Raw genomic sequence first — 24,337 nt, forward strand, 5'->3', positions numbered from 1 at the left:
TGTATTTTAACTTGACGTCCATATGTGTAAATATATTGAAACCAAGTGAGCAGTTTACAATGTCATTAGTATTTATTTTTATTATTATGATTGTTTTCATTATTATTATTATTTTATTATATGGGGCTGTTGGTGGACTCGCGGTGTGTCAGGGGCAGAGAGCTCTGGCCGATTCTGACCGTCCTGCCCCATACCAGACACCAGATGACGCTCTTGTCTTACTGTCCTGCCCTTTTTGCGCTAAAGATCCCTGCCTGGTCCTCAACAACCAACAGCTCAAAGTTTACCGGACACGTTTCTCCTATTCATCAATATCCCCATTGAGTATCAAAGCCAATTTATGACTGGCCAACATGTGCACGTGATCCCATACAAATACCCCATATTTGGGCAGCGCACGTCGGATCAAGAATTAAAAAAAAGATACCAAAGCCTACTCCACCTATAAATCCTGGATTATTTTTTTAAGGCAGACAGCTCTGAATTTTCCAAAAGCGGCTACAAAGAAAAGCAATGATCAACAAAAACAAGGAAATAACCGCCACAAACATCCCGCAGCCCTCTCTGGTTTAAAAAGAAAGTATCGCTGATTGTTCAAAATGAGCTCTTATGTTGACAGCTGCAATCTCAGGCAAACAAGCGAGACAACTTCTCCTAACACTATGTTTAGTTTCGATCTTTCTGGGCGCGCGTCCAGCCGCTATGAGGGTGTTAATGTGAACGGGATATTCACTTGTCCCGTCCCCACGACCTCTGTTGAACGAGAGGGGATGAAAACTAGCCTGCGTGGCAATACGGAAACTCCTCTCCCGTCAGGACCACAGATAACCATGGTCTCCAGTAGCTCGTCTGTGAACGCAAGCGGTCTCAACTACGGCAGCAGCGCGCTGCTGGGACGAGGGGCAGAAAGAGACCCGGAGAGGAGCGCAAAATCCGGCGGCAACAAGAGCCAAGAGAGCGAGAGAAACGCGGAGAACACGCAAACGGTGAAACGACACACAAATGTGAGCCAGCGTCAGGACAGCGAGCAGCAGCCACAGATTTATCCATGGATGACAAAACTGCACATGAGCCACGGTAAAGTTTGCCTATTTTCTAAAGTGCGACTAAAGATGCTTTCCCTTATTCTCTCTTTACGCTGCAACACTTCTTTTCGTCCGTTCCAGTTTCCCTCTTGAGTTTTATAGGCCAAACGCAGGAAATAATAAAAACTCGTGGTCATAAATTTTATGACAAAGGCATCCATTGCTCGTAAAGCTGCTCTGTTACGGTGAAGAGGTGATCTGCGGGGTGATTTATGGTGGTATAATTGGATAAGAGAACAAAATTGTGATAAAACTATGAAATAATATTCATAAATTCAGCTCGAAGTATTCGTTTTTGCCTTGTTTCCTTTATAGTCGTAGTTAATGTTTTACATGATCAAACTCGCTGTGTGGGAGAAGCTTTAGCCTTAAATTGAACTCTGGGAAACACCAATGCCCTGACCCAATCGTGAACTTTTCACCTCTAAAATAATTGAATAGGCGTGCTCCTTCTCCTTGCCTTAAAACCACTGGTTGACTATTTAGGCTGCAGATGGACGGTGAGCACATTTTCTGGAAAAAAAAGAAGCTACTTCTGTTTTGTGTTCCTCCATTTGCAAACATCCTGGAGCACACAGGGACATTAAAATATTCAAGTCCAAGAGCAGCAAAAGGCCTGTTTCTAAGCACTCCTGCGTATGAGCAGTCTGTAAATCTGCAAATAGGAAAACATATCTGGGAAACATCAGAATCAATGTTCTAATCCCACTTATTTAGATTTTACACATCTGTTTTTCCTCCCACGGTGTTCCACTGCAGCGGTAGGCCGAGGTCAGTGTTTACACGAAGGCCAACACATTATTATCCAGTTTTACATATTACAATAAGAAGAGTTTCTTAATAGTCTCGTGTATTTTATATGTTTTAATGCGAAAGAATGTAGAGGGCCCTCCTTCCTTTAAGCTAAGTATATTTATTGGATCTAGTTAACCATCCTTATCAGCCTGACATGATTTTCATTACACAAAGCCATAGTAAGGATCAGGTTCAATTGGGTTGTATAAAGATATTTGACCTTTCAATTGAGGGTGGATGGGGATTTAAATGAATAGATGTGTGCTTGTAATTCTTATTTTTATGGTTGACCAATCTTTATTTTAATGTAATAATACTATTAGCCTATACTATTATATTTATTCACCACTATAATGCTGCTGAAAGCTAACTGATTTTAATGCCACTTCAGAATCGGAGGGTAAGCGGTCCAGGACCAGTTACACCCGCTACCAGACTCTGGAGCTGGAGAAAGAGTTTCACTTCAACCGGTACCTGAGCCGCCGCAGGCGCGTAGAGATCGCCCACACCCTGTGTCTAAACGAGAGGCAGATCAAAATCTGGTTCCAGAACAGACGAATGAAGTGGAAGAAGGACTCAAAGATCAAAGTGAAGGAATAAAAAAGCACCAGAGAGCGGGTGCATGCAGCACGTTTTTCAGCCCCTCACTGCACAGTGCTGGAGTGCCGCCTGACCTCCGGATGAACTGCTAGGAGCAATGACATCATGACACCGCGCTGTGTGCTTCATCACTAATTATGTGTCATTTGCTGCAGTTTGGGACCTAATGTATTGAATATCACTCACATTGATCAATCGGTTTACATTTCTAAATTAATTTGCTGCCCATGCGATGATAACCTCCCTTTGCTGCACGAAGGGGACAAGAGGTTGAGAGGAGCTTGGCCCTTCGAGCTGCAAGGCTTTAGGTCTGCGGTGCACTGAAAACCTGCACAACGCTACTAATTATGTTTTGAATTAGGATAAAAGTAGTGGAGGCTGGGTGATAGCCTGCATCGTTTCCAGCTCTGTCTCACCATCATGTGCTCAAAAATGTATCGTCAACAAATCAAAATAAAGACACAAACTATGTCTGGCTGTTTATGAGTTGTCCTATAAGCAACAGTGAGATATTTTCCCACCAGTAACAAACACTTTCCCACCTCTTTCCTTTTCTTTTTAAATCCACTGTCTAAGATGTTGCAGTGAATGTGTGGTATGTTCAGTGAGCTGATATCTCCGTGAGCGTGAAGGCTGTTGTCTGTCATATAATTGTGAATCTAAATCGTTATGTATAATTCAGCGACTGTATGTGATAATATTGTGCTGTGCAATGAAGCCATTTCTCTCGCCCTCTGTAAACCTAAGGTGCCATGGTTTACACGAGGCCCAGAAGAACTGATAGATGGCTTAATTGTCGATTGTAACCAATAAAGTCTCATCATTAACAGTATTTGGTCGGTATGTACATTTCTGTTATTTTTTCTCATATCAGGGTTACGTTCATTAAACTAATATGGACATTGTTGTCTATTTTAATTCTTTTGTTTTATTCTACTGATCACGTTTTTTGGAGGATGTTTCGGAATCCACAGAATTTCATTGACTGACAAACGCGCTTGGAAGTTTAAGGCCCTCATAAAACTTTATTGCCCCTTTTCCAGCACTACGCTACTGGCAGACTCCCGTTTCCTGTTTTGTCAGGGAAGGAAGGGACACAATAGCCTGCGATAACGCTCGCCTTCAACACAACATGGAAAACTTTGGTTTGTTGTGGCCGCAGACTGATGCGCCATCACTGTTAAAGGCCATATGGTAACTTTATGATATCGCCCTGCTCTTTAATCCTGGTATCATTGCACTGTAGTTAAAACAACACGACCTGCTATAAAGGACATAAAACCACGCCACATGCTGGGTGTCTGCGTCCAGCAGCAGCTTTTGTAGAAGTCGGACACGGCATAGCCCAAGGTTATGAGCTAATTTCTCTATTAAAGAAAATAGAAATCAACTCACCTCTCAAACTAATAGCTTCCTATTCAACTTCCTTGACGGTTATGAGAACCGGTCAGCACAGCGTCCACTTTCTCTGCGCTCTGTTAGGCCTAACATATACGTGGACAATGTATTGAATCCCTGTTTGAATGTCTTTCTTTTAGGCTATTTTAAAGTTTACAAGGTTACATATGCCAATTGCCCCAAGCAGGGCCTGTGAATGGTGCACAGGAAGCACGTGGTGTCATTTAAGTGGGTTTTATGGCCTGGAAGAGCTGACAAACCTTCGATATATACACATCATATATAATCTTAACTGTCCGGAATCGCAGCTGCTGGTTTCCCCTTATCTGAGGAAGAAAGGGCTTTGTGGCAGTGAGGATGCAGTACCTTTCTCCGGACTGTGTAGTCGGTGGTGCGGAGGACTGAGAGCTGCTGCAGTAAGTTGCTTTTAACTTTGCCTTTACAGGCCTGTGTGACTGTAACGTTATTTCACCGTGAAAAAAATAGATTGTTTCTGTTTTATATTAGCGTGACTTTGAATGCGTGGATGTTGAATTGATGCACTTTAAAATGAACGATATTAATTGATGGTTAATATGCGTTTTTATAATCACAGAATTATGCTTTTTGAGTCACCGGGAAAATGTTGTTTTTGACATTTTTTAAAGGACAGCTGGAGTTGCATATTTAGTCCGACAGAAACGGGATTATACCGCTCATGGTTATTTGGTTGTCAGGGCAGTTATTGTTTTTCCGCAGAATAATCTTTGTATTTGTACCAGATTTCAATCTCACAATTAAAAGCTAAATAAATAATATATATATCTATATGTGTATTGTATCTCAACACAGACAGTGGCATCCTGTTTGATTCAACAGTTTGCTTCGCTTAATCATGTCAGTAAAACGATCAAAGAAATTAGAAAAATAATTAAAAGTCAGCCAGAACTATCAGAAATAATTTGGCACCCTCCACACTCTCGCCCTCTTTCTCTCAAACATACACATACTGACTCTTTCTTTTCCCTTTATCGATCTATTTTTGTTGTTGTTTAATTCTTAGTAAATGCTCGTAGTTTGATTCAGCTGAAACAATGTGTTGAAAATATAATATTGTTCGGTGTGATGTTAAAATGTTGTCTTGTAGTTTGAAATACTGCACCATACAAGCTATAAAATACAAAACCTGATTAAAATGCTTCATCTCACTGTGTCACCTTGACATGAGGTTAGTGTTTGTCCTCGTGAGCTCCTGTTGTTATAGGGTCACGTCTGTGCCAACAGACAGGTTTGATTCAAAGGCACTTTGCAGTGTAATTATGGCGTGTCCAAACCCAAAGCCTGAGAAAATCAGTGTGGCTGTGAGCTGGAGCTATAGAGCTGTTGCATGTTTTACAAAAACGCACCTTTGTTGCAATAGAGGAATGTTTGTTTTCCACCCTCTTTCCCCTGCAGACTTGTCCTCATTGCAGGGGCAGAATTGTACTGACTTGATCAGTTTGGAGACTGATGAGGCAATGTGATCTTATTAGCTCAATCATTTTCTGTTGCTCTATAGGGCACATCATTTAATTGCCCATATGTCTTAGAAAGCAGTCTAGAAATACTGGTCTTTCCTAATCAATGTGTGGGATTGCAAAGGGCTCATTTTGATATGAAGTCTATTTTGGGGTGAAGGTGCAGCAGGGGTGTGCATGATGCAGCATCAAAGGCTACAATGTAATTCAATATGATAGAAATGGATGCATCTACTCTCATCCAAATTATGAGTTTTAATGGATCACGTTCAGATATCAATATGTGCACGTCCATGTATGTATTGATGACGCAGTCATGGCTGTGTTGTTTTCAACCCACCAGCATCCCTTTTTCTTTTTGTTTTCAGGTGGATGATCAATTATACACTTCCAATAGGGGGCACTGTGTAACACGCTCCTGTGTGATTCACTGTGGGGGCAATGTGTCCACGTAAGGACATGGATTAGTGCTCTTTATATCCTATGAATTTATTTCATCTCGTGCTGTTTTTGAGCAGTTGTATTGTCATGTTTACTGTTATCAGAGGGAGAAATTATCAACATAAGCTCTCACACTAAAATAAAAAAAGAATCCAAAGTAGAAAGTTAAAAATAAAACATTGTATCATCCACAATACTTTAAAAACTAATTTGATGTGTGATAAGGCATCTTTACAGAGGATGCAGTGCCCTTATTACAATCGAAAGTATTTTTTTGTTTCAGTCATTGCATCTTTAGAGGAAGTTTGAATTATGCTGTTGATATCAAAGTTACTCCAGCTTAAAACATTCTGATATGACTCAGTAAAAGTGGAACAGTCTAAACATCCGTTTTCACTGCCATGTTCTGTGCTGTTGTATTCCTTTCTTTGACCTGTGGAGCTGACACTGTCATCATTCAATCCACCGAGGTCATTTCCGGGTGAGCACAGACTTCCATGTCTTCGCCCAAATAAGAACCATAAAGTCCCATTAGGTCGTTTTCGAGCACAGCCAGAATGTATTTACAATGTCAAGACAACGTCGTGATTCTTTTACTCACTGTTCGCCATAATTCAGCCGCGCTGAAGTGATTTCTATTCATAGAACATATGCCCAATGAAATATAATAATGCTTGTAAATTAATTTTTTACTGTCTGGAAATGACCAGTCCTAAAATTCCTCTGTCCTCGGCCCCAGTTCTGCAGGAGCACACACATGTCAACGTTTTTCTAGGGCAGCCTCCCTTCAATTAGGCTAGATAACAGAGGAGATCAGACGCAGAGGGACAAACTGAAGCATCATTGGGATGAAATAATAACGCAGCTTATCAAACGGTGATTTTCTGTTTGAACACAAAGATTAACTGTACACTTGTAGGAAAAATGTTTTTGGCTCGAATAAAAGATGTGGCTTTTCGATAGCTTTCAAATTGAATGTATTGCTCATATTTGAATTTAAATATTTTGAATTTATTTGTATTATTTGTATGATATTGTGGCAATTTTAAATGGAGCAAAAACGAAATATGTTACACACAATGCATCCATTAATTTATACGCCTGATAATAGGACTTAACAAATAGTTGATCTGTTGATTCGGCAAGTGGTCAATTTATTGATCTAATATATCTTTCATTGAAACGTAAATATTAATTGAACAAGGTGTAGCATTTTAGCTTCTTCTTCATCAAGAATTCAAATTTTCCAGTTTCGATGAAAAACGGAATTGTCTTAACTCAAAAATAGACTGTCCTTGATCTAATTTTCGTTGTCTCTCTTTTTTTCAGACAGTTCATCGGGTCAAAATGAGTGGGACCGTGGATCTATCAGTAAGTGTTATCCATCGCCCTCACGCCTTTCCACCTGGCTTTGGTCAAGAGATGTGACACTTCGTGGAGCTTGTTATTCGGCTGTAGGCAAACAGCTGGCTCCACTGGCATCATAGGCTACTGATGCCTGCAGTCTTAACCAACTGCTGTTCTGCGGTTTAGCAATCACACTGTTTTTACTTGTATTTTGATTTTTCAATTTCAAACATTACTTCATCAAAAAACTACTACTCGTATTACTGTCCTGCAATCTACTTGGGTCGAGTTAATAGCCAGAACACTTGCTCTCTTGCTGCACAGGTGAACTGGATTTAACGCTGCAGTAAGAGTCCAACGAGCCACAACATACAGCCATAATGATCTGCAAACCAACCAATGGTTTCTGTGGGGCATATAGTATCTGAAAGCACCTCTGCTCCCCCGGCTGCTGCTGTTAGAGGGTATTCATGTCCAACTGGTCTCCAGTCTGTCTGCACTTCATTAAAACTTTTTATTTTAACTGGACGATCCGGCTTAACGTTATTACACCTGGGGAGAGTAAACGTGTAAAGGCTATTAGGTTAAGGGTTTGATTAAAAGCGCATCGTAACCATTTTCATCAGTGAGCGGAATATTACTGCACTGTCTGCATCCAGGTCAGGTGCTGCTGGGCCACCAAATTAAAAAAACATGCCATGCATGGACACAACCACACCCTCCACATAGTTTCGCACAGATTTATTTTGTTTACATGTACATGTGTGAACACGCTTGTACCGTTGTTATTTTGCAGGGCCGGGTGGGGGGGGGGGGGGGCGCTAAACAATTTCTCAAATGAACAAATGAAACATCAAATTAGTCCGCCCGAGGGCCTCATTTTTTGTACTTCTACATTATAACTAGTTATTGAACTAGGTGCACGATCTGAAAGCCATTTGTGGGGAGAAAGAATTCATTGCTGTCCCTCCATCAATAATCCTTGGCAGTGAACTATTGGATCCAGTCAAACGCGAGGGGTGAAACGCGGGTCAGGCTGTCTAACTAATATTAAAATGCGTCCGCCAGAGCGCATGGGGCGAGAGGGGAATATGGAGTGTGCGTGCAGCTCGTTCACACTGACTGAGTGCACAACAAACTGCTTTTATTTAGATGAGCATACAAAGCCAAATGAACGTGAGTTAGATTTCTTTTTCGGACTATTTCCTCTTTAGCGCACCGTTTGTTTGCTCAGGATGCTTTGTTCTCCAATAAAAAATAATGAATAAATTGATACACATAGTGCACTCGGGGAAATATGTAGATTGAGATGTTTTTTGACAGTGTTTGAATACCCTTGTGCATTTCCACTGTAATCAATTCCATCGATTCACAACCTGAGCATGTTTGCTGTTTTTAATAACCCCGAAACAGGTCACATGTCTGATATTTCATTTTTCATCCGAGGCTTTTCTCATTAGCTTCCAGAGTGGCAGGAAGAAAGGTTACTGAGCGGTCAGTATGGTAATAGCAAGAAGAAGAAATGGTTGGGAACAATAGAAACTTATTTTTCATCTGTGCTGTCACGCCGTCCCTTTGTATCTGCCGTGTTTGTGACTGAATATTCATATAAGAGCCACCTCAAAGGCAGAGGTTGAACGTAAAGAAAAGGGACCCTCTTGTTCTTTGCACACGACGCGTTGGTGTGTGCGCGCGAAGGCGTATTTATAGACGCGAATTTCATTTTATTGGAGAAAATATGTTAAAGACATTCTCTTAAGAGCAGAATTGATTTGTATTTGTGATAAACAGCGCCACGCTTTGTGCAGTTTTTCTACTCTATTGCATCCTGAATATTCGTGACAAATGCTGTACTACTTCTTCAGACATGATAACCTGCCTGCATAGAGGTTTGGCTGAGAGATCACCTCTGCAGTGTCTAACAATGATTAGTTGTCTATATGTACCCTGTAGAACCGAATTTGTGTGAAATGCAAACAGTCGCAAATACGTCTCTACAGGAATACATGGGTAACTGAAATACCACGCCAATGGATTCTTCTGCTTCTGCCCGTCTTCACGTCTCTCTGGCTTTTTCCCTCAATGCTATTGAACATTCAAGCATCAGTGATATACACAGCCTACATCCAGGCACTAGCAATGCAATAACGTTGTCACAAAGTGTATTCATAGTCCAGACAGTAGATTGTGTAGGTAGGCCACAGAGAGCAAACCCATGTGTGCAGACAGTGTGCGGCTACTAGTGTCAGACCCTGTAAAACACGTTAGGAAGCAGGGGTCGTTTAAAAGTGACTGATTTACGGCTTTTATTGCTCTATAAAACGCCTCTAACATTCTCGCAAGGGGTAATAGAAATGTCGTGCGCATTCTGTACAAACAGGACAGCCAGAAATGCCATTTCATGTCTCATTTTTAACCATATTATGTAATTATTGCTGTGAAAATATATTCATCAGTTGCCGTGCAATTTGCTGCTTTGACCCAGAGATTGACTTGTGTGCTACTTTTGTTCAGGCTTAATGTTTCTTCAAGTGGGAGCCTCTGACGTTTATTATTATTGTTATTATTATTATTATTATAGGTTGTAATTTTGGCTGTAGATGACTCCATAGCTAGGCTATCATAACAATAAAAAAAGAAAAGATGTATACATTCTGGATGCTGCTGAGCTATTCGGGAGTTAAGCCTGTCTCTCTTTGACCAGCTGACTCTGAGATAAGAATGGGAAGCATACAGCACATGACAAGTTTACACAGCCAGGCAGTGTCAGTTTACAATATCAGGTTACAATATCACAGCAGACCTCCAGTGATGTGGCTGATGGTCAGTGCTTAAGTCAAGAATAGCATGTAACATTTGGAGGCAGCCAGACTGACATATTATTGTCGTGTTGTTATTGTTTTGGCAATGAGTTGCACGATAGTTTAAAGGAAAAATAAATATACACATAGTATTGTAAACATGTATGTTTATATATCTGTTGCATGTATTTGTGTAAATATAAAGCAATACTGCATTCTTCAAAATCGTCCTCAGCATTTCCTTTCATGAAATATGGATTGTACAGAAATATGGGTTGTACAGATTTCGCAGATTTATAGTGTGGTCACGTGGTGACAAAGGTCACAAAGTTACCACTATGCCTTCATTAATTAAAGTGTAACAAAGGTCACAAAGTGTCTTGCAAGTATAAGATACTGTTTTCTTAATATTGGTGAAGCAGAGAGTCATGAGGAGATGGAAATATACACTTAAGAGCAGCATTTTGTCAGAAAAAAGCCTTTGAAGAATTTGATGAATTCAGTTGCACTTATTGTGTGAATGCATCTCTAAGCAGGACTGCCCTGCATGTACAACTGCTCCAACATGCTCGACCAGATTGAACTTCTCTGTGACACAATAGGACTGCTCTGCAGTAAACTCAGCAGACCAGACTTTTCTGAGTCGCTCTGGTCTGTGACATCATGCCAGTGTTGGTCCTCTGTGACATCATGCGGGTTGTGTTCATGCTGTCTGGTTTGTGACATGATGATGCTGCTCTGCTGCAGTTGTCAGGTTTGTGACTTCACAGATTTCCCAGTATTGAGATAGTTTGGTCTGTTGGCTGCACTGTTGTCTGTTTCCTACTTGTAGTATATGACTTTTCTCTATTTCAATGTATTTCAAAGGCTTTTGTTAAATGCTTATTGTATATTTCAGAATTATAGGTTATTGTCAAAAGTTAAAGGCATGTGTTGGCATTTTTTACTTTACTGTTTTATACTGTAGACATAGGAACACCATAACTTTTTTATTCTTGTCATCTTATCTTATTTGCTTCATTGTAAAGCACCCTACACCTTCGTTCCAGCAGATTTCCAAAGCAGCTTCTTCATGACAGCTTCAATCAGGCCCGGTTTGGATGTTATCCTCACCAATTTCTAATTAAAAGTTGAAGGCTGAGCCTTTTAATGAACAGTCTGGGAAAGAAAAGGGATATCATTTTAAAATAGACAAATATCTCATCATTGAATGAAGGCTTTTGTTTAAGCAGGCTGTCCACCTTTTCTCCAACATGATAAATTATCAGGCCTACTTTCAAAAATCAACCACACCCCCTGATCTTCTCACCACTCCAGTCTTCTCTGACATTTAGATTCACAACAAACCTATTAAATAGTTGTGCTAAAATGCTTTCAGCAATATCATCTTACAAAACGGATAAAGCTCCAATTATTAAGTGTATTAATAGAGTGTAATCAGTTTTACAGCTGAAGTGCTGTTAGTAAAGACTATGCCTTCATTAATTAGCAGATAACCTTTATATAAGGCGTGTAGGCTAACAAAATGATTGCTTTCCTATCTTATTCTTGGCAAATCACCTATTGTCCCATTGAATAATCGAGACCAGAGGATTTTGCCTGTTTTATTTTTTCCTTGGTCAGCAACTAGCTACTAGTTTTGTCCCCAAGATCAATTGCCTAGGTAACACACCCAGAGAGGGGGGGGGGGGGTGCGCGAGAGAGAGAGAGAGAGAGAGAGAGAGAGAGAGAGAGAGAGAGAGAGAGAGAGAGAGAGAGAGAGAGATTTGTGCACACAATGGCGACTGTAGGTATGCTAAATACCTCTGGTTCCTTATCCGGGAACTACCTCTTACTCTGCTATTGGGCCATTGGGTCACGTGGTAAAAGTAACTTTACAGGGCTGCTCGCAAGTAGGAGGGCTTTATGGAGCAGAAAAACGACAAAGCTAGAAAAATTATTTTCCACTCCAGAAATTAATGATCATGAGCTCGTATTTGATGGAGTCTAACTACATTGATCCGAAATTCCCTCCATGCGAGGAATATTCGCAAAATAACTACATCCCTGAGCATAGTCCAGAATATTACAGCCGCGCAAGGGAGACTGGCTTCCAGAATCACCATCAGGAGTTATATCCTCCGCGGGCGAGCTACCAAGAGCGCCAGTATAACTGTGCAAGCATCCCTGAACCTGACACGCCAAGGGGACATGGAGTACCCCATTCTGCGCACCTGCTGACAGGGAAAGGGCAACCTGCTTCATGTGAAACCCCACAGTTGTCCATGTCCCCCGCCACCCCACCAGCCGCAACCTCCGCCTGCAACCAAGCTACCCCGGAGCATCCAAACAGCACAGCCTCCTCCAAGCAGCCCGTGGTGTACCCATGGATGAAGAAAATTCACGTCAGCACTGGTAGGCAACTTGTGTGTTCATGTTCCCTGCACTCCTCGTGCTCCTCTCTCCCTTTCCCTCCCTTTATCAGTCCCTCTGACTCCCATCTCGTTGCCAGCCCCTGCTCCGATAGCAGGGAAGCCTTTGAAATGGCACAATTGAGGCGGATTTACGACTCGGCATTGGTAATTACACCCACCATAAATTTTATAGCCGAGGTATACTCAGGGCAGCCGTATCACCATGTGGCTTCTGCTGTTATGTATTGCGCGATAGAGAGAGGGGGCGAAATGAATAAGAAAAAAATTGAGCTTTGTAATCTTGCATTAATAATTTAGCTCATAGTTGGATGTGAGTGTCCTCTCATTACCCTGAGAAGTTCTTAACTTCCCATTTAAATTTCTCAAACAGCTAAACATTCATATCCAATAAATCTTTCCAGCCATATCTCAGAGGCCATTCTTGTTTACCCCTCCTTTCCTCCCTTCTCCGTCTCCCTTTCTCTCCACTTATCCTATTTCCAGCGAACCCGGGTTACAATGGAGCGGACTCGAAGCGGTCTAGGACAGCCTACACGCGGCAGCAAGTCTTAGAATTGGAGAAGGAATTCCACTATAACCGGTATTTAACTCGGCGGAGGCGCATCGAGATTGCCCACACCCTGGTTCTCTCCGAGCGACAGATTAAAATCTGGTTTCAAAACCGCAGGATGAAATGGAAAAAGGATCACAGGCTCCCGAACACCAAAGTGAGATCCTCTTCCTCCTCCGGGTCCAACACAAGCTCGGCAGCCGGCGCTGTTGCCGCTGCTTCGGCCACTAACACTGGGGCCCCCGACGAACTCACCGGAGCACAGCATGGAGAGGATATTACCAGGTTATAAAACCACGAACCACGGGGTAGAAAAAGGACTGGTTATTTATAGAACAATTATATATTTTGTTTTCGTAGCTATCTTGTGCGGTTTCCTTTAAGTCCAAAGTTATATAAAATGCATGTTATATAGCATGGATTATTGCGAATACCGATTAATTATTTTTACGTGACACAGGGTTTAATTTATTTGATGCTCAATTAAGATGATGTTTTTTATTAAAAAATGTTTTGAATGAAGGAAAAAAATAGTAGAAAAAATATACATTTTATTAAAATGTTATTGTGGGCCATTCTTTTGCCCAGGTGACCAAGGTGAAATGCACAATCTATTTATTTCAAACAACACTGGAAGAAAATCAATATAATAATAGTTATTTTTGGTATAAAAAAGCTGGAACACACCATTGATCTTGAACTTGTATTGTTTTTGACAATAACAATGTGTGAATTACCTCGTGTATTTCAGAAACAGGATTTTGATTTACAATTTAGTTTTGTGGTGTTGATGTTGTGTTTAGACCGTTAAAAAGCAGATTATTGTGAAATGCAATGAACGGAGTGTAGTGTACTTGTGCTAATCATATTGGTCAATAAAACATTACTAGTTTTATATTTGGTCGAACTTCATTTTAGGCAAGATGAGGTCTGCTATTGTGTTATGGCTTTTTCGGAGGGATCACCTTAAAAAGTGTACAGATGTGTGAATACTTGAACATTTCATGAGGGAAACAAGAATCACTGTGTTTTTAAATTGTGATTGTAAATCCTGCAGCTCATTCTTGCATCTTTAGCAACATGCACAGACTGTGTGTGTGTGTGTGTGTGTGTGTGTGTGTGTGTGTGTGTGTGTGTGTGTGTGTGTGTGTGTGTGTGTGTGTGTAAGAGATAGAGTGTGTGTATGTGTTTTAAAACCTAATTTATAATGGACTGAAGTTATTTCTAAAATCTGAAAATGAAATAGTTTGCGCTGTGCATTATGTGCAACCTCATCAGTCTGAAGGGCATTGAATTAATGCTGAAGAGAAGTACTGAGGCCCTTCACTCTGCACTGAGTCGGCCAGTGCTCCTTCGTCCTGACTTGAACACAAAGCATGCGTTCAATTTAAGAGGACATTTGTTAGATTACACATTGTTGTGAAAATATTCTTATTCATTTTGTAACCTACTATTTTCCCTGCTTTTTTTCTGCAGTCCATTGCGCCATGCGGCTGAGTTTTCAAATGTACAGAAATAAAAATAAATACAATAAAGTCTTGAGATGCAGATATATTCTATGACGCGTCATGTGGTGATGGAGTAGTTGACCTTTGTTATCAGACTCTGTAGCAGTGCCCTAGCAAAAAGAAAACAATGCTGGTGTCTTCTTGTCTGTTCACTCTCGGCTTTTGCTTGTATAAACACTTTGCCACATTTACCTGCTGTCTCCCCAGTGGGTGCTTTGCCTCCAGAGTGTGCAGCAGCTCGCGAGAATTCAAGAAACACCACAACTACAATTTCAAAAAAAACGGCGCGTCTTACTGTAACGTCATCGTCCACACCGGAGGACCGACACACCACAGGACTGTTAAAGACTGTAGATCTGCTGGACTCATACAACTATTGAACAAAATATCACTCAAACGGCACCTCTCAACTGTGTCTTGAGATCGCTCTTTTTTTCCACAAAGATGTATTCATTTTTTTGTAGTTTTTTTGTGGGATAGATCTGTGCAGAAGGATTTTCAGTTTAGACATGATTTAAACCCAAAGATGCGCAATAATTTGATAGATTATTAAATTGTGACATGAATAGGCCTTATAAAATGCCTGACGTAGTGGGGGGCAAGGGAGCACAAAGGGAAGAGGTATTCTCCATCATCAATCTTTCACTACAGAGCTTTGTGTTATGTTCTGGAAAACAGCTCTGGCAACAGCCAGTTTTGATCTTACTAAATATTATCTACCAGGCCATATCTTCTACCATTATCCCCAAACGTTAGAGTTTGAACATACTTTAAAATAAAGTACTTTGACTGGACCACAGCGGTTACCATCTGCTTTTTGGACGTGGCTTTTGGAGAGGCACTAGAATGGTGAGACGGCGCTGAAAAATGAATCCACAAGCCTTTATGTTGCTGGACAGATTAGAGAAATGAATGTGCTCGCCACAATCGCAGCATCCCTCCAATTCCTTTCTAGGCCCTGTCGCCTCCATGTCGTGAGGCTGAAAAGCTACTTTATTGAAGTTTGGGGGTGAAGTGGGAGAAGGCCGAGTTCACCTCGAGGACACATTTTCTGTCCCATTAAGCTCATTTCAGTCTGGATGGCCGACCTCCCCAACCCTGTGACCTGACTCACTCTCTATACGTGTACCTTCTGTGTGCGCCCTCGCTGGTCCCCCTTGGCCTCGTCTTTCTTTGTGGATATTTCTGCGTTGTGCCTAGAGAGAGGCCTGTGGCGGGGCATCACTGAATGTGTTGCTCCTTTTGTTAATCAGAGTGACCCAGGACAGTTTTGAACTCTCGGACAAGTCCTCTTCTCTGTATCCAACAGATCTAGGACCTCCAAACTTACGTCTTTCTTGGAGCATCTGAAACCGAGCTTCTAACAATTTGTGGTTATACTTTCACCAGAGTTTACAGAAGTACACATGAAAGCAATATTCTGAGAGATTAGGAGAAATGCTTGATTCAAAATATCTGTATTTCGAGTTTTTACGAGCCTGCATGTAAAAAAAAGAAGAAGCATTTTGTACATTTATTACACGGGCATATTTCCCGTTATACACCCTTATTATTAAACTGATCAAATTAAAATGAGCACCAATAATTAAAAATGCCCCATTTTCCAGAGATGAATTGCATTCCATAAAGTCTCAAAGATAGGAGGCAGTAAAAATAGTCTATGCGGTCATGTGACTTCTGTGTGACTTAAGAGAATAACTCGCCTCAGGTCAGTATTCCGCTCAAAAACAAGCTGCCAATTATAGCTTGGTGTCTCTGACAGGACTAGGACAGTTTCCACTGACACGCCACTCTTTCCTAAAATGTATTTTTATTCAAAATGCTAATTCTTTTTCGCAAATGAGACAGAAAGTAACTTATAAAGCTTATTGATGATACATAAAGTTCTGCTCTGGGACGCCGCAAAATGATCAAAACAAAAACGTTAAATGTGAGCTATTTTAGATATTTTAATTGTTTTCTGTTTACTTTATTTGGAAAATCTGACTGCTTGCAACAAGCAGCCTCAATTATATCACAATATTATTATTTGGATGCATTGAGCAATACATGTCTGGTCTTTCTTGTGTGGCCAGGACCAAATATTCAGCGCTCAGGGAAACATATTCAACAGCATGCCTTCTAAGATAAACAGCTGACACTGAAACCCAAGCAACTAATCAGAGTGCCTATAATTTATAGCCTGTGTGATAATTCAGCATGCTCCTCCTCCTCCTGTGTCTGAGGCTACAGGTGGAGGTCAACCCACAACCTGAACAATGACGGGATGTCGCTTTTTGTTTGAGCTCTTGTAATTGAAGATGTGTGTAAATAGAACATGAAGTATAATTCGCTGAGATTTTCTGTCTGGACTTTTCGTTGAATGAGCTGTGCCAAAAAAACAATTAACACAGCCGTATAGGGCCCTGCTAGATTTATTAAGAGAACAAACAATGTGGTGTTTAGAATGACTCGTGTCGTTTATCAGTCATAAATAAGTCTTTCCTGGCGTTTTGTTATTAAACTTTGGACTAATGGGCAATGACATCAACATTACTTTTTTAATATTGACACAGATATTTGTCATCATTTTATATTATACTTTACACATGATAAGCAAGCAAATCATTCCTTACATCTGTTAACTTCAAACCTTTTAAAAGATCAACAAGACTAAAAAACAACTTAATATCCGTGAGTTAGCTTCATCTGTTGTCCTTTTCATGAATAAGAGCAACTATTAAAGTTTAAAACAATGGCTCATTGATTTTCATCTTCCTCCAGCGAATTATTTTAAAGCAGTCCTTTGCTCTCAGTTGAATCTTTAAAAAAAAAAAACTAAAACAACATAGTTATTATTTCATGTATTTTCAGTGTTTAAATTCCCCAACACTTACTCAGCCCTAACTGGTTTCTTTTCTGACTCGAAACTGTTGAATCACACATGATTTTCAGCTCACATTGCACCGCTGCAGGCTCCATGTGATTTATGAGCACTTCAGGCGTCTCTCTCTCTCTCTCTCTCTCTCTCTCTCTCTCTCTCTCTCTCTCTCTCTCTCTCTCTCTCTCGCTCTCTCGGTGGATACAAACTTTACATAAACAGCCATCGAAGTGTTCTAACAAGAGGCAAATACGAAACCAAAATGATCAGCTGTTGTGTCGGTGTAGTGGTTTATTACCATGTTTTCATTGTCTAATCTGCAAAACGTTTTTTTTTTACCACTCGTCTCATGCAGGTGTGTCTTCTTCAACCACTTTGGTTTGTGATGAAAGGTGTATTGTTATGGCGTAGCGTGTTTAAACGGCGGCCATGGCAGTTGCATAAAAGCTGAGAGTTGAAACAGGGGTCATGCTGCTATTTTCCAGGGACAGAGAGGCTCTCTCGCAGTGACCAGCAGTGGGTGTGTCATAAATCCGTAAATCTCTCGCCTATCCGTTCACTCCTGGGAGCAGATGCAGCATGTCTTTTTTTCTTTCTTTTTTTTGTCCCTGTGTGTGTGTGTGTGTGTGTGTGTGTGTGTGTGTATGTTGAGTTAAATACATTTACATAAAACTAGATTTAAAAACCCCATCAGACATGTTCAATGATTTACTGTCAGTGCTGGCAAACATTTCAAGCAGGGGGACGACAAAGCAGCTTGGATCAACACTGATATCACGCTGTCGACTCCAACATCACATCACACAGGACATGATGGCCATGGGTAAACTTGCCAGTAACACTTTATGTCATCGTAATGCCTCGCTGAGAATATTTTCATTAGCCTATTTGCTGCATCGTTGAAGACCTTAGAAATTACAGTAATATCCCTCAGTTCAAGGTGTCACCGGGGGCCCAGACAGTCACTAGATTGAGTTATGATGCTTTATGATGTTATTCACTTTTCATTAGCAAAACTGATCTGAATTTGGGATCCTGAGACTATAGATCCACAATTATGTATAGGTTAAGTGCAAATGTGCTTTTTTTGATTTGCTCTGTGAAAATGATTCTCTGGTGTATTTGTGGGGCCACTAGTTGCCTTTTCTACTGCAGTAGTCTCATACTTTGAGGACAGCTGCAGCATTTGGAATGTTACGCGCAATTGAATGTTAAAGGCAAAGTACATCATCTGGATGTACAAAAGGGTCACCTCACTACCAAAATATAAAACCTGCCGTCACGTCCAGATTAATCGATTTGATGAAAAAAATGTATTGTTATTAATTGAAGCCTATTATGATGATGTCAAAGTTTTTGCTTTAAACAGTAAAACAGGCCAATTGGCACAAGTTGCAAAGAAAAACTAAATGACTTTAATTGTTAATACACACAAGCTGTTAACACTTATCAGATTTCACAGGAAAATACAGCAAGCATATTTGTTTTTTCTACTTTTAAAGATATTCTGATGAAGACGCATATTTCCCCAGAGTGAAATAAAGTAATTCCCAAATGTGACACTATCAGATATCCATTGGCTCAGAGCGACTGGATTTATGGGCACTCTCCACAGACAGAATTTACAATGAGCTGTGCTTTAACAGGCCCAAATTAATACTCCATGTTAATGCACATGCTTATGCAAAAGTCAGGACTTGTTTTGGAAATTGACAATGTGTGTCTTTTCCCCACGTATGAAGTGCAGTCTGCAAACTCTAGTCCTTTCATTTCACTCTGCATTGTTTACAGCAATATAGGGCACCGGGCCCATAAATCTTCTCCTTGCTCTGCCAAGACAGCGCCATTTGTATGCACCGTTTTAACCGACAGCATCCTCTGCCCATTAACGTATTCTCCCCAGCTCTCTCTCTCTCTCTCTCTCTCTCTCTCTCTCTCTCTCTCTCTCTCTCTCTCTCTCTCTCTCTCTCTCTCTCTCTCTCTCTCTCTCTCTCTCTCTCTCTCTCTCTCTCTCTCTCTCTCTCTCTCGCAGTCTCCTCTTATCTGCCCAGCTCTGTCCCCTTGAAATACATTAACTTATCCGTGCATTTGTTGAGCTCTGAAAAACAATTATGTTTTTTGAGTGCAAGGAAAATATAATCTATGTGGAAAATAAAATAAAATAAATACAAGAATTGTATTCTGCAGATTCCCCCGTGTGCGCGCAATACCGTTGTAAGTTATTGGTTTGAAAAATAAAAGTGTATCGACGATTTGCTCGGTTGTTTGTGTCAGCAGGCGAGAGAGCGCAGAAGGTAAGGAGGAATTGTAAAAGGGTTGACACCCAGAGCGACCGGCGCGCTTTTGTGTGAGAGAGAAAAATGATTTATTGCCACTGAGGCGGTTCAAACAGAGTTCACGGAGAATTGTGGTGGAGGCGCGGAGGAGCTAAATTATGGTATTGCTGAGCTAGTATATCATAGATCCTATCTCCAATGCAGAGAGTATGTTCAAGGGTGTGAGGTAAGGAAAACAAAACGAATTTAATTACTTTCCCCCATTTCACTCAGTGCTGATGTATGCTGCTTAATTCGCCTCATAATACTACAACTAAATAATAATAATAATGATAATACCTATTACTATTGTTATTGTATTATTGGTGGATTTAACGAGATACAAGCAGATGCCAATATATTTAAATTTATATTTATTTTTGCTCTGATGGGCTACTTCAGCCAATACTGAGATTAACTGAGGAGACATTTAGCCCTTAACTGCCATTTTAATGGACAGGCTGAGAAGATTAACGCCGTTTTCAGTTGAAAATTACAGTCAGTATCCAAGCTAAATGTTGTATCATTTTAGTTAAAATTGAATTATGATCGTGTAACAGTCGTTTTGATGTGGATCATGGTTACCAATAATAAGCCATAGTGTATGGGACGATGTATTGTTTCCTTGGAAATTCAAAAGAAAAACAAAAGAATCCAAGGACGTAAGCAGGTAAAACCTCAGTGATGGTGGCAGCCAAAGGGGTGAAACAGAAAAGGGGAAGGCTCCTCTTCTTCCAAGCTATGCAACCCTGAGTGCATAATCCATCACCGCTGAGAGACATCTAAAGAGGGTTTTCTCGACAGCTTTGTTGTGGTGAAACACCAGAAGGAACTTATATCTAAAGCCTGCTTCAACTTAGATTGATACACAAAATATGCGGAAAACTCTCGTTTTGGAAGATGCTTTTGTGTGCACTATTTTTATTTAATAATTGTGATGGCATTATTATTCTAGTTATTTATCCACTTTACATTGTGCCTTGTTGAAATTAAGCAATCATGTTTTATGAGTTTTCTTTTCTTCCAAAAGGTAACTCAGTTTGGCCACACTTGATGTAGCATTTAGCCCAAATAATTTCCCCCAAGTTATTTATTATGGGTTTTTTAAATGAAGTTGCAAAATTTACATTTTGTTTCAGTGCCTTGCACCTTCATAACTACATTTCCATGTTCCTTGCGTTTTGTATGCTCTTTGTTGTCACTCTAAACAGGCGTTGATAAGGGCTCTGCAGATCATCTCCCCCTACTCTTTTGTCCATCTCTGTGTCCACCATCCAAAACGTCCGCAGTGTTTGTCCGTTGCCTTACAGAGCCCATACAGGGGCACTTGATACTGTACAGTGACGCCTGCTTAATGCAAATGCACTGAAAAAAAATCTCTAATGATTGCCTCCTTTGTCTTTGTGTGGCAATGACTGTCAAGCCTTTGTTTGACCACTCCCCGTGAATCCTATTAAGCCAAAGCTATACTTCCACTCCTGCAGTTATAAGCATATGCTGTTATTTAAAGGAAAAGCCCGCCGATGTATACTGGCCAGTTAAATGAGTTGCAAATCAAATTATCCAAAATAATCGGAATAATTTATTTTACAAGCAACAAACAGGCTTATTGCAGAGTGCCCATATAGAGCAGCTAATGGCATGGAAATAAGGGGGAAACATATTTCTCATTATGTTTAATTGTAGAAAAATACACCCCGAAAACCATTTATTTTTAGGCGTTTTACATCTAAAAAAAAAAACAGCTGAAGCGCAATAATGAGTTGTGGGCGATGATGCGTTGTTATCCAGTATATTATTCTATCTCATAGACATCATTGAACAGGAAGTCCTCACGTTGTATCTGGTCAAACAGATCAGGATGTGCAGCTGCAATGGGCGGGTCCTTCTAACAATCGCGTCCTGTCAAAAGATTGACAATATTACAAGAAATCAACACTCCGTTTGTGACGAGACGTTCCTCTCCACACAGTGTAGTCTCCCCCCTCTCTGCCATTGTTTCTCTCTCACCGCATAAACACATCTCCCTCTTTCGCTCTCACACTTATGACACAGTTGTTAGCGTCTACTCATATTCCGTTTTGTGTTTTTATAGATAAAGGAACGCAGGATGCTCATAGAAATGTTGTTTGAAGAAATATCACAGAAGCTTCTTCGCTCGCAAGTTGCCAGCGGATTACTTTGCAACTCCAGGGCTCTGCTATTGGAGGACGACCACACGTGACTACGGCACCCTTCTGGTAAATATTATTCAAATGTTCCACATGGTTATTTCAAGTGCTCTTCCCTGCATGGCTTCTATAGTCAGGTTAATTGTGATCGGATATTAGACAGACAGAAGTCCTATCTTTACTACTGTTGAGGGATTCCTGGTTTTATTTGAGACAGTTTGATGAGCTGGGTCCATGGACCCCCAACAGTCTGCCCTCACACTGCAGCTGCATGGCAACAGTTTTGCTATGAGCTCTGGACAAGTGCCAAAACTAAGCGCGGGATACAATGAAGAAGGAGGAGGTGGAGGCCAAGAAGCTGAAGTCAATCAGCAAAACATGACCTCCTCTGCTCATGTCAGTTCCAGGTTGAACCCAGGTGAACCGCTTCAGTGCCCACTGGAGCCTCTGGTTCACTGCCATGCCAAGGGCAAGATGGACATCAAGAGCAGGAGCTGCAGTCTACTCACCATCTGCCGCTCAGGAGTAATTTTTCCCTGGATGAATCCACGGACAACTGACTCTGAGCAATCTGGTAACTGGTTTTGTTTATTGTCGTTACTTTTTAATGCTTAAAAGCTATAAGTGAGTGTACAATCTTCAGTAGGTGCAGTGATGGGGTGATTCCTTGAATCCAAATTTAAGAAGCATTTCCCTCATTTGTGCATTAAATATAGAACTGATATCTGAGCTTATAGCTGTTAAACTGTTATAATTTTTTCAGACACATGTTGCAACTAAAGACACAGTCAGCCCCCTAATCTTTTACAAATTTACAAACAGTGCAAGCAAAAGTCTCACTATAATACTAGTATAGCACTATAATACTGTGTCACCTGCTTCATTTTTAAATGTCATTGTCTTGCTCATATTTCTTTGCTCTTCTGGGTTGCTGTTGGCAATAATGTTCAAAAGCGATAGTGAGTAGGTGGCACAGAAGCACACATTTGTAACGAAGGATCTTCTTTTCAATAAATGCATCCTAATCAGCAAAGATCATCACTTTATGATCCGTTGTTTCTTACAACAATCATTAAGTACCTTTGTTTTGAGTGTAAATCACATTGTCTCAGTACGTTTTGCAAAAAAAGAGAATTACAGAAATAGAAAATGATAATATTAAATATATAAAACTGGAGTAAATGTTCAAACAACAAATGCACATTTGTATTGTTTATATTATTTACCAACATGCTTTAAAAATGTATTTTTTTACAAAAATAGATAAACATCACGATCTTGACACGACAATCAACAAGGAAGCTTTAGTCTGCCAGTCTGGTGCTGAGGAGAGCACATATCTCTCTCAGGTCACTATTATTAGGCCTATTAGGCATCCATTAACCCCTGTGTGTTATGTTGTTGTCAACAGGGCCCGGGTATCGTTCATATACATGTCAAATTGAATCTCTAATGGTGGTTATTTTCAGTGGTGGTCCCAAGGTACCTTTTAAGTGACTGAGATGGGGATTTGACAGGTCTGCTTCCGTGCGTAGCTGTGATTAATGTGGCCTGTCAGGCAGCCGTAGTGGCGTCAGATGTTTCCCCCAGACTGTTTCTTCGGGAGGTAACTTTCCCTGAACACATGACACAGTAGACAGCCAGTCTTGTATCGTGTCTCAAGCATGACTGAATACACAGGAAGAGCTGAGGGCCCTAGTTTGTCCCAGGTTGATTGGCTGAGGATTAACATGGTTCTCACTGGCACTTGAAGTCCATGGAGGGTATACATTTCAGGATAGACCTGTTAGACATGTGGCACTTGCTCTTAACACCCTCTCTTCTTTATGTGCTTCCTCCTGCATCAGTCAGCGGTGGTGTGGCGGCGGATCTGTCAGGCAGAGGAAGGCTCTGTGTCAGGAGGGAGAGAACGGCCTTCACCAAAAGCCAGCTGCTGGAGCTGGAGAAGGAGTTTCACTTCAGCCCTTACCTGTGTCGTCCTCGGCGGCTGGAGATGGCAGCCGGGCTGCATCTCACCGATCGCCAGGTCAAGATTTGGTTTCAGAACCGCAGGATGAGGTACAAAAAAGAGCAGAGGCATGGAAAGGTGGCAGGGTCTTCCCAGTGGTCTCCCTATAACCCTTCCCTCAGCTTGAGCTCATGTGCGGACCAGCTGAGCTTTCAGGGTGAATGTGCTGTTAGAACTTCCTCCTCAGAGCTGCACTTCATGGATTACGCTCCTATGTCCTCCTCTTTCTTTGGCTCTCACAGTGATACCAGCAGTGGTCAGTGTAATCACCCCGCAGACCTGCCCCATCTGAGCTGCACACTTCCATCTGTTGCAAATGGTCCTCCGCCCTCCTGTACGGGTGCAGATAGTCATCACCATGCTGGCATTTCAAACTGGCCCTAGGGCCCCATAATGGCCATCCCTCCTGTGCTCATCAAAATCTCAATGATTCATCCACTTTCACTTATGAAAGACTGGTGGATGTCTTATTAGCATCCCTGGGTTGAAATCCCCTTAACACACCATTCATGAAACATTTTAATTAAACTATATGAACATATCTTAAT

The 24,337-nt window shown here is 41.0% G+C and overlaps 3 protein-coding genes across 3 annotated transcripts in view; all 3 read left to right on the top strand.

Annotated features, from left to right (window-relative positions):
- LOC306781246 (homeobox protein Hox-C10a-like) overlaps positions 1-21,843 on the top strand; it is a 52,367-nt gene extending 30,524 nt beyond the window's left edge. Inside the window, exon 3 of the mRNA XM_079274002.1 lies at positions 21,706-21,843. The gene's annotated coding sequence lies outside the window, so the exon portion shown is untranslated. The remainder of the gene's footprint in view (positions 1-21,705) is intronic.
- hoxc5a (homeobox C5a) lies at positions 600-3,249 on the top strand (the record flags this gene model as incomplete). The annotated part of the gene is made up of 2 exons (XM_079274001.1): positions 600-1,077; positions 2,272-3,249. 2 exons carry the CDS (start codon positions 600-602, stop codon positions 2,478-2,480), a joined length of 687 nt encoding a protein of 228 aa, XP_079130127.1. The 3' UTR covers positions 2,481-3,249.
- hoxc4a (homeobox C4a) lies at positions 11,737-13,920 on the top strand. The gene is made up of 2 exons (XM_079273996.1): positions 11,737-12,357; positions 12,861-13,920. The coding sequence occupies exons 1-2, from the start codon at positions 11,922-11,924 to the stop codon at positions 13,217-13,219; spliced, it is 795 nt and encodes a 264-aa protein (XP_079130122.1). The 5' UTR covers positions 11,737-11,921; the 3' UTR covers positions 13,220-13,920.
- Positions 21,844-24,337: the final 2,494 nt, after the last annotated feature.

The sequence above is a fragment of the Melanostigma gelatinosum genome (assembly GCF_949748355.1).
Source record: "Melanostigma gelatinosum genome assembly, chromosome: 8".
Taxonomy (NCBI): Eukaryota; Metazoa; Chordata; class Actinopteri; order Perciformes; family Zoarcidae; genus Melanostigma; species Melanostigma gelatinosum.

Coding starts and splice junctions, on each gene's coding strand:
- hoxc4a (XM_079273996.1), top strand. CDS start 11,922: ATGATCATGAGCTCGTATTTGATGGAGTCTAACTACATTGATCCGAAA. Junction 12,358..12,860: donor GAAAATTCACGTCAGCACTG/GTAGGCAACTTG, acceptor TCCTATTTCCAG/CGAACCCGGGTTACAATGGA.